This window comes from Triticum aestivum, chromosome 6A (assembly GCF_018294505.1).
Source record: "Triticum aestivum cultivar Chinese Spring chromosome 6A, IWGSC CS RefSeq v2.1, whole genome shotgun sequence".
NCBI classification, from domain to species: domain Eukaryota; kingdom Viridiplantae; phylum Streptophyta; class Magnoliopsida; order Poales; family Poaceae; genus Triticum; species Triticum aestivum.
The window spans coordinates 146,708,884-146,718,100 of record NC_057809.1 but is presented as its reverse complement, the minus strand read 5'-3'; the positions used below and the strand labels follow the sequence as shown (position 1 = coordinate 146,718,100).

General features: G+C 46.5%; 2 protein-coding genes across 2 annotated transcripts; one reads left to right on the top strand and one right to left on the bottom strand.

The window, feature by feature from the left end:
* The first annotated feature begins 917 nt into the window (after positions 1–917).
* On the top strand, positions 918–5,249 carry LOC123132546 (squamosa promoter-binding-like protein 4). The gene is made up of 4 exons (XM_044552376.1): positions 918–1,447; positions 2,134–2,273; positions 2,569–2,790; positions 4,712–5,249. The coding sequence occupies exons 1-4, from the start codon at positions 1,128–1,130 to the stop codon at positions 5,014–5,016; spliced, it is 987 nt and encodes a 328-aa protein (XP_044408311.1). The 5' UTR covers positions 918–1,127; the 3' UTR covers positions 5,017–5,249.
* A 635-nt stretch (positions 5,250–5,884) lies between these two features.
* Positions 5,885–8,969, bottom strand: LOC123132545 (serine/threonine-protein kinase STY13). Its single transcript, XM_044552375.1, has 3 exons — positions 8,744–8,969; positions 7,315–8,322; positions 5,885–6,489 (listed from the first exon to the last, which is right to left on the bottom strand). Exons 2-3 carry the CDS (start codon positions 8,229–8,231, stop codon positions 6,150–6,152), a joined length of 1,257 nt encoding a protein of 418 aa, XP_044408310.1. The 5' UTR covers positions 8,232–8,322; positions 8,744–8,969; the 3' UTR covers positions 5,885–6,149.
* Between the last annotated feature and the right edge of the window lie 248 nt (positions 8,970–9,217).

Genomic DNA, 9,217 nt, shown 5'->3' with positions numbered 1-9,217 from the left:
AGTTAATGCTAATAGATAGAGCATCCAAAATAAGTTGTGAAAATGCACAAGCTGTGTCCAGCTATCCACAAACGGGGCTGCTACAAATCATATTCAGCCGTTCGATCGGCGCATTGGTGGCCGTTGAATTACAACGACGCCACGGCAGCAACGAGTCAACGCAGCGTCAGTGCAGTCCCAGCAGAGCTCTCCAACGCAACACCACGGATGGCGTCCGGCGAGCTCCATTGCAATCCCAGCGCAGCTCCGATGCAGCACCAACGCTCCGGCAAAGCTTCATTGCAACTCCGGCCAAGCTGCAATGCAGCCTCGGCGGAGCTCCAATGCAGCGCAGACGGCTCTGGCGAAGCTCCATTGCAACTCCGGTCAAGCTCCATTGCAGCCCTACCGGAGCTCCATCGAGTGTCGACGTGTCCGGCGAAGCTCCATTGCAACTCCCGTCGAGCTCCATTGCAGCCCGGCGTAGTCCAAGGCAGCACCGACGGCTTCGGCTCCATGGGTCGCATGTCGCTTGCTGCACTGCAGCTCCCCGGCGATTCGCGTTGCGGCGTCACTGGTCAACGGCGAGATCGTGGAGTCGCAGTGCTGCCGTGGTCACGCCTAGAAAAAGGAGAAGAAGCAGGTGGAGCGGTGGCGGCAGCTGGTGGTGCCTACAGCAGCGGGTTGGGTTGGCTCATGCAGTGGTGGTTGCCGCGACGACGGGCCGGTGGCCGGTGGCGGCTTGCTTATCCTGCATCGGGAGGAGATGGGGATTTGCTTCTGCAGCGGTAGGAGATGAGGGATACGAAAGGCACGCGGAGAGGATAAGGTTGCTAGGTCCACGCCACGCGGGACACGCGTCGCTAGGACGAGGCGACTTACGCGTCGCTGTTATAAGTCGGATGAAAATAAACGATTTCCATCCACAATCCACTTATGGCAAGCCAAGCATAGAAAAATGGTGGGAAAGAACAAGAAAGGGGAAAATGAGAGAGAGAGGGGACCGAACACTAAAAAAGACTTTGCCTTTTCTATTCCAAGTCTCTCTTCCCCCATCCCTGCTTCTCTTCTTCTCCTGCACAGTCCACACTGTTCATCTCCTCTTCGATCCCCAAATCCCAAGCTGACCAACCAAGCCCCCGCCCCGCATGGAGTGGACGGCCCCGAAGTCCACCCCGCTCTCCCCGCCCCACCTCCTCTGGGACTGGGGCGACGCCGCCGCGCCGGGCTCCTCCGGCGAGGCGGCGGGGAGGCGCGGGAAGGAGAAGCGGGCCAGGGGGGAGGCGGCCGGCGGAGGAGGCGGAGGCGGAGGAGGAGGGGGCGTGAGGTGCCAGGTGGAGGGCTGCGGGGTCGAGCTCCGCGACGCCAAGGAGTACCACCGGAAGCACCGGGTCTGCGAGGCCCACACCAAGTTCCCCCGCGTCGTCGTCGCCGGCCAGGAGCGCCGCTTCTGCCAGCAGTGCAGCCGGTGGGTGTTTCTTGACGCTCCGAGGTTGTTCGCCGGAGTTTATTCTTGCACCCTGGCTGCTCGCCGGAGCCGTGCTTTTCTTTGACTTCTGCGATTGCCCTCTCTCTTTCTCCCTCTCTCTCTCTGCAAAGCTGCAAGCTCGATCTTTCTGCGATTGCTCTTGCTCTACTCCGCGCGTGTCTTTCGTTCTTGGAATTCCGGGAAGCAGGAGATTCAACGACCCCCCGTCTATCTGCGAACTCCGCACTTCCTTAGACCATGGTGCAAACGCGCCGCGCTATAATTCTGTTCGTCGTCAGTTGATTAATCCGGGAGCCTTGTGTTTTTGTGTGTGTCCGGAAACTGTGGTTATCCTGTGCGGGTACGGCTTGTTTCCCGATTTGGGAGGCGAAGATGCCTTTTCCCCACAATTATAGTACTGTCGACCTGTGGAGAATCGTGCTGCATGGCATGGCTGAACGGCTGTGCAAGACCTGTTTCCAGTTTTGGCAGGGCACTTGTCCCGCGCGTGTGTGCACTGTTGGGCTGAAGTTCTGTTGTGCTGTGGCTACTGTGATTCAGTTACTGTGTGGAGATTTCTCCTCTGTGTATGCATACTCTTAGATCTTAGTTGGTACATATATAAGTAGTCTATATTTGCAGTACTGTCTGTGGTTTTGCTGATTGCCTGGCCTTTGGTGATCAAGGTTCCATGCGCTGTCCGAGTTCGACCAGAAGAAGAGGAGCTGCCGGAGGCGGCTGTCCGATCACAATGCTCGGCGCCGGAAACCACAGCCAGACGCATTCTCCTTTACACCGGCAAGGCTCCCGTCGTCATTGGTGTTTGGTAATATGTCCATACTTTAAGTGGGTAATTATGCGGGATTTGTATTTTTCCTTGCTCTCCACACCATATCGCACTGAAACTACTGTTCTTTATGCTTAATTGGCTGGTTGTGAGTTGAACTTCTTCGATAAATTGTGTTTGAGCTAGGTATGAGTTTCGGCTTTCGCTAATGCCATGATTAGTCAGAAATTATCTTCAATAGTTGATATATGAGATGATAGCTAGTCGTTTGATTTTTTTTTTACTTTCTTATACCTTTTACAAATAATAAATGCTTTTGCCATTGATGTTACAGATGATAGACGGCAAATAAGTTTTGTCTGGAATAAAGATCCACTCAGCCATGCAAGGCCTTTCCCATGTTCTCCATGGGACAGCCCATCTGACTTCAAGCTCCCGCAAGTGAAGGAAATAAGAGAAGTATCAATCAATGGACAAGTTCATTTTGATAAATCTCATCTACCCAATGCTGTTCCAGCACTGAGTCATGACATAGCTGAGCTGCTACCAATGAAAGGTATGATTTGTCAGTCATTTTGTATCTATCGCAGTTCACATCGATGAAAAAGCTGCGTGCTAGTATCTTCTTTCCTAGGTGGTCTGGCACATTTATTACGGGCAAAAAATGTTACATGTAATGTAGGCCTCTTTGATTCGTGGGATTCCAAAAACATCAGAACAGGGAAAAGTTGGATTGTAATACCATGCCATCTTGAATCCCACAGGATTGAAAGATGTTTGATTGTACATAGAAAATAATAATATAGGAATCATCCCAACTGGTTTGAGTCAATTGATTATTTTAGAATGGAGTACAGAAGACCTGTAGGAAAAATTCCTACGGGTTACCATCCTACATATTGAACAACCAGCATAGGAAAAATTCTTGAACATGACAAACGTATAAAATTTCCTATGAAAATCCTTGAATCGGAGAGAGCAAACTCCGGTTCTCTGTTCGGAAAAGTCAGCACTATAAAAATGTGGTTCCACTCCACCCAGTCAGACCGAGGAGGATGCTTTCTTGGCCTTCACTCATTCTCTAACATATGTGAATCTTACACTACAAAGCTTACTTTGAACTAGCTAGGCGCTGTTTAGGTTTTCACCCGGTTTTCCTTGATGAGCCAATCAGCCCGCTTTTTCACTTATTCTTTTTTGGCACTCGCTTTTATGCGGTGCATTCCTCTTTCTGGCTGTTCTTGTAAGGCCCCTTTCTAATCAATGGATTTGGCACTCTCCTGCCAACATTCATTTTTTTTTCTTTGAACTCCTGCTGTTCACGAGCATTTATAGTTCCCAACAAGTGGGAATGTTTCCCCATTAAAAAATGTCATCATTGATATATATACTCCTCTGTTCACAAATGTAAAACGTTTTGGCTGTTTAAACTGCCAAAATGTCTTGCATTTGTGAACAGAGGGAGTAGTTAGTCTTTGCTCTTTGGTTCCAAAGCCTTGATGGCTTTACATTTAAGAATCAGAAAAAATACTCATTGTAGATTAACTGATTGCTCTTTGGTTCCAAAGCCTTGATGGCTTTACATTTAAGAATCAGGAAAAAGAATCATTGTAGATTAAATGAACTGGACTGTTAGAGAAAAAAGAGGTTTTATGCTAGATTGTGTGGCAAAATTTATGTTTTGTGTAGTTTTTCAGCCTGAGGTGATTTGACTTAAGTTGTTTTTCAGTATTGACATATATTACTAGTTTTCCTGCACCTACATATAAACGTTAGTATGCTTGGATATATGTAGTTAAATGTCCTACATACAACATGATTAATCAGTTAATCACTACTATGAATTTCCGTTGGAACAACTTGCACCTACATTGCACTGGATTAATTGGGCTTCAGGTATAGCTGAAATAACAATTATAATGATACCAATTTTTTTATAACAATGAATATCACACATTTAAAACTACAATCAATAGTGATCTTGTGGTTAGACAGCTCTGTATTGCATAAAGAATGATATCAAATAGCTGATCTTGTATATTCAAATGTTTGTCACGACCCATGTGAAAAAATGGTGTCATGGCAAATACTTTTGGTAATATGCATAAGTAAGCATAGGAACTCTCAAATTCACTTTGGTATGTCCATTCACTAAAGTCCTTGATAGTGAATAATAGACTGTTGAGTCTCATGCCTCAAAACAGTTAAAACCAAAAGCTTAAGCTGACGAGGAAAGGTGGGCAATATACTCATAATTCAACATGGAGGACTAGTTATATATAACCAAATATACTGCAGTTTGCTTGTCAGCAATTCTGCTCAATTGTTTTCGATCGAAATATATCTCGAATGCATATGAGCCACATGATGTTCGTTCACCTTTGTAGATATCTCTGCTCCCAACATTTGGATGTTCTTGAGTGTCCATACTTTGGTGAGGGAATCCTTTTGATTGACCGATTGATGAATTCCTGTAGGTCCGGACGCATCTGTAACCGCTTCAAAATTAGGTGGAGCACCGGATCTTCAGCGTGCTCTCTCTCTTCTGTCAGCTAGTTCTTGTGGATTACCTGATCCTGTACAGCAAGCATCTTGTCTCGTCCAATTCACTGGTGCCAGCCAAAACAGCCGGGGCCCTTCACCACATGGAGGGAGCCCTCCATCGGCGTCCTGTGCCGAAGGACAGCCCATGGCACCATCGCCTCAGTTCGTCCGTTTCACCATGGATGGCGCCAGCAGTGGCTATGAATCCACTTTCTTTGGCGTAAACCGGATGAATTGATGCGCGAGACGCACTGTATGATTTTGGATCTACAGCCAGGAAGAGCTTATGCAAGAACTGCTCCTGTCAACTACTATCAGAGTGGAAAATCTCACTGTTAATGTTACCTACATACTCATTGGTCACCTTGTTATTTTTCCATTGTACAACCCTGCTGCCATTTGTTGGCTCGTTTTGAAACCATTGTTGATGAATCTGGACATGATTTGTTTCATAAAGTGACGACTTGTATATTTTCTTCTCCCTGACAAGCCATTTGCACCAGTAATCTCCATTACTGATTTGCGGCGATCTTTTTTACCATTTGCTACGCCGGAAGAGGGGTATCATAGACGATATGATTTCATATTTGTTATGCAGATAACACTAATTTGTTTCATTGCGCAGGCCGAAGAGAACAGTCTAATTTGACTTGCCCACAATTTAAATTATAATTTTGTTCTGTAGAACGTGCACACACATACATCAAAGAACAGACTATAATCATATAATTCCAGGTAATGAAAGCGATCCTGTCTCCTCAAAGCAAACTATCCAAACAGCTCGCGTTAGGACACACAAGATGTAGAACCGGGTCACCATCACGGTTGTCTTCAATATAGATGCAGAACAGACACTAAAATATACAGCTCAACAAGTTGTGATTTTCAAAATGAAACCACCAGCTGGATTGCTCATATGTTGAAGTGTCACCATGATTATCATAACCTTTGGATCAAGTGACAATGATTGATCCAATTGACAGGTTACCAACCAAGCAAGAATTGGTGTAAGAAAAAGGCAAAAATATTATGAACCACAACATAGTGTCCAGGCAACCGACACCACAGAAATCAACATGATGAAGAACAACAGCACGCAAATGCGAAGCACAAACTTGCACGAGTACAAGAGCAAGCGGATATTATTAACACGGAAAAGCTCCATTTGGTCTTTGTTAGCATACAAGGCAACATCTATACGAAATTACTTTTACTTGAGGTGTGCAACTTACACAAGACAGAATGCGCACTGGTAAAGGCACACAGACCCCACCCACTGACAACGATGAACACATTGGCATTGCCTCTTTTCTTCATCCTTACCTGTTTTCTTCCCTAATGCCCGCTGCGATAGTCTAACCTGCTTTAGTTTCAGTCGGTGGTCATGGGTTCAGCAACGCAGCAGCGGAAGCGTGCTTTACGGACATGGCTCACAACCTCCATCTCGGCGTTCTCAAGCATGCAGACGATCTCGGTGAATGGTGGGCGAACTTCAGCGTTTGCATCCCAACAGCGCGTCATGATGTGGGTTAGGGAAGGCAGGCAGTCATGTGGGATTGCTGGACGAGCACCCTTATTTACAACAGCAAAAGCCGCCTGAACAGCTGTCATGTTTGTGAAAGGAAGCATGCCAGTTATAAGCTCCCACAAGACAATCCCAAAGCTGTAGACATCAACCTTATGATCATAAGGCCTGTGCTGGATCATTTCCCTGCACACAAAAAAGACCAACCACTACATCATCAATTATATACACAGCATAATGCTGGAATTTTGGCGAGAGAGGAGCAAACAGAAGCAGCTTGTTACTATGAGACAGTCGAAGTGAAACAATTCTCTACCATTTCTCCATGTATGCAAAGAGAATTTAATATATAAAACAGAAAAGGGAAAATTGTATGCTAGTTATGTTACTGGTATAATAGCCCGCCACTGTACCCTACTACCCTACTGTTGAGAAAACAGTTGCCAACTCTGCAATATTTCAATTTTGATTACGATGGACCATGCTTTGTATGGACAAAAAGTTGGAACTGTTGTATAATAGACTTGCTTTGTTAATAGTTATAAGGTTAGTCCAACCTTCAATCGTTTCAGGGGTGCAGCAGAAGGCTGTTAATCAGATGCAAAATTAAGATGGCACTAGGTAGATGATACTTCTGTTTAACACAAGGCAACAACGTGTACAGTTTGAGTTATATGAGAGCCCGGTGCATACAATTGGAGCATCCAGGTACATTGTGGGGAAAAAATCTCTATGGACAGTTTGTAAATATCACACTACAGTAATAGATTATTGGCAAGCAGTTGAATGTTCTACGGTGAAGGTTTGACAACTGTATAAGCGGATACAGGATTTGGCATGTGCAAATAAATTAAATGACAAACACCATAGATTTCAAATGTTGAAGATAACTATATACTCCATCCGTTCCAAAATAGATGACTCAATTTTATACTAACTTTGTACTAAAGTCAGGTCATCTATTTTGGAACGGAGGGGGTACATATGAAACCAAACATCAATTGAACTTACGGTGCCATCCAGCGGTAGGTTCCTGTCTCTGGTGTCATCCCCTCTGTTTTCACTTCAATTCGAGCAACTCCAAAGTCAGCAATCTTAATGGATCTGTCTGCTGCAATTAGAAGATTATCCGACTTCAGGTCCCTGTGGATAAATCCCAAAGCATGCACATATGCCATTCCCCTCGCAACATCCAATGCTTGTTTGACAGCCAGCCTCAAAGGTACCGACTTGTTCTGCCTTTTTGCCAGGAACTGCCTGACTGAGCCACCTTTTGCATACTCAGTAATAATGCACCACACAATTGACTTCCTGCAAGCCCCTATAAATCTTACTATATTTGGGTGCCTTAGGGTAGATAACATCATAACTTCTTGGACAAACTGCTGTTCCAACGATTGTGCTCTCTCGATATCATTTTCAGGCTTCTCCAGCAGCTTAATGGCAACATCTTCTCCAATGTAGGTACCCCGGTACAGCTTCCCAAAGGCTCCCTGTGCAAAGGGAACCCCCATATCCAACCTCCCCAGATCAATGGCCCACTGCTGGTACTTGCTAAGTATCTCTGTTGGATGATTTGGGTCCATCAGAACCCTGGCCAATGCATCTTCATTTAGGGTGTGCGCAGCCACACGGTTGGGACGAAAGACACTGTTGCCAACCGAATAGCTTGCAGTTGGGGCATCACGGAGGCCCGGGTGCTTAAGTATGACGGTGCGGGACTCGTTCGAGCCCACACTGCTGTTGTCCACAGACATGGTAACGGAGCCACCGGCGAGGTTGTAGTTGTCAGTGCTGTCGACAGACATGTGGGAGCCCTCCCCAATTTTCTGATAGTAGGGCATGCTGAAGAAGCCATTGAACTCGTTCTCTTGCATCCCCTTGCCGCCACCGCCAACCATGCCATGAAACCTTGCCCCTTCAGCCATGTCAGAAGATCCAAATGCTACAACTCGAGCTGCTGCAGATTAACTGTACATCCTCAACTAAGAAATGCTCTCTTCCGTACACCCACGAGACCTGCAATTATAGCAAGCTGAACATTAGAAATGAGTTATCAAGCATACACAGCATGTAATTCTCGTTTGAAAGTACCAAAATCGCTTATCTTACAACCAAGAACATTTTCTGTAAATGACAGATATAATATTTTTTTGCCCATTTTCTGTAAATACCAAAATTACATCTATACTACATGTCTACACACGAACTTTAAGCCCTTCAACCTAGAAAAACAAGAAAAATTCCTCCAGACCCTTCCCAGCTCGATCGCCCATCCCTCCAAAATCCGTCAACCAGGCGCAACAACCCAGCACACGGTGAGGCGCAAACGACCCATCCGCCTCCAAATCGCGCGAAAAACCAGCAATCGATCACCCGAAAAACTAACAGCCGCGCGATTGGGGACCGAATTGGGCGTGAGCGAGGCGGGACTTCTTACCCCGGCAGGAAGCAGGCCGATCAGGCAGGCGGCGAGGGGCGGGATCGCGGGGGCGGAGGGGAGGAGAAGGATTCCGAATTGGCGTGTGGGGCTTGCTGCTCGGCGCTGGCTTTGCTTTTCTCCGGAGACCGGAGCAGAGACGACGACTCCAGAGTGGGAAAGTGGGGGGAGGGGTTGGAGAGAGAGGGGGCGGAGGGAGGAAGTCGTTAGTGTGGCTGCCGTTTATGGTTTACACCCCGAGCTTCTGGGTTTCTTGGTTCAGTCCTTCCCTCACCGCCTTGGCTGCAAAAATAGGAAGAAAAAAAATAGAACGTAGGCCGTTGGATCTGGGATGGATGGCCTGGATTTGTCATGTGGGAGCCATCGAAAGGGCCTGCTTTCGATATAGGTGTTAGCCAGGCGGTTTTCGACAAAACGATCAAAGTTGTTCGACTGCTCTCCCGCTCGAATTTGGTGCGTTCGTCCGGGATCGGA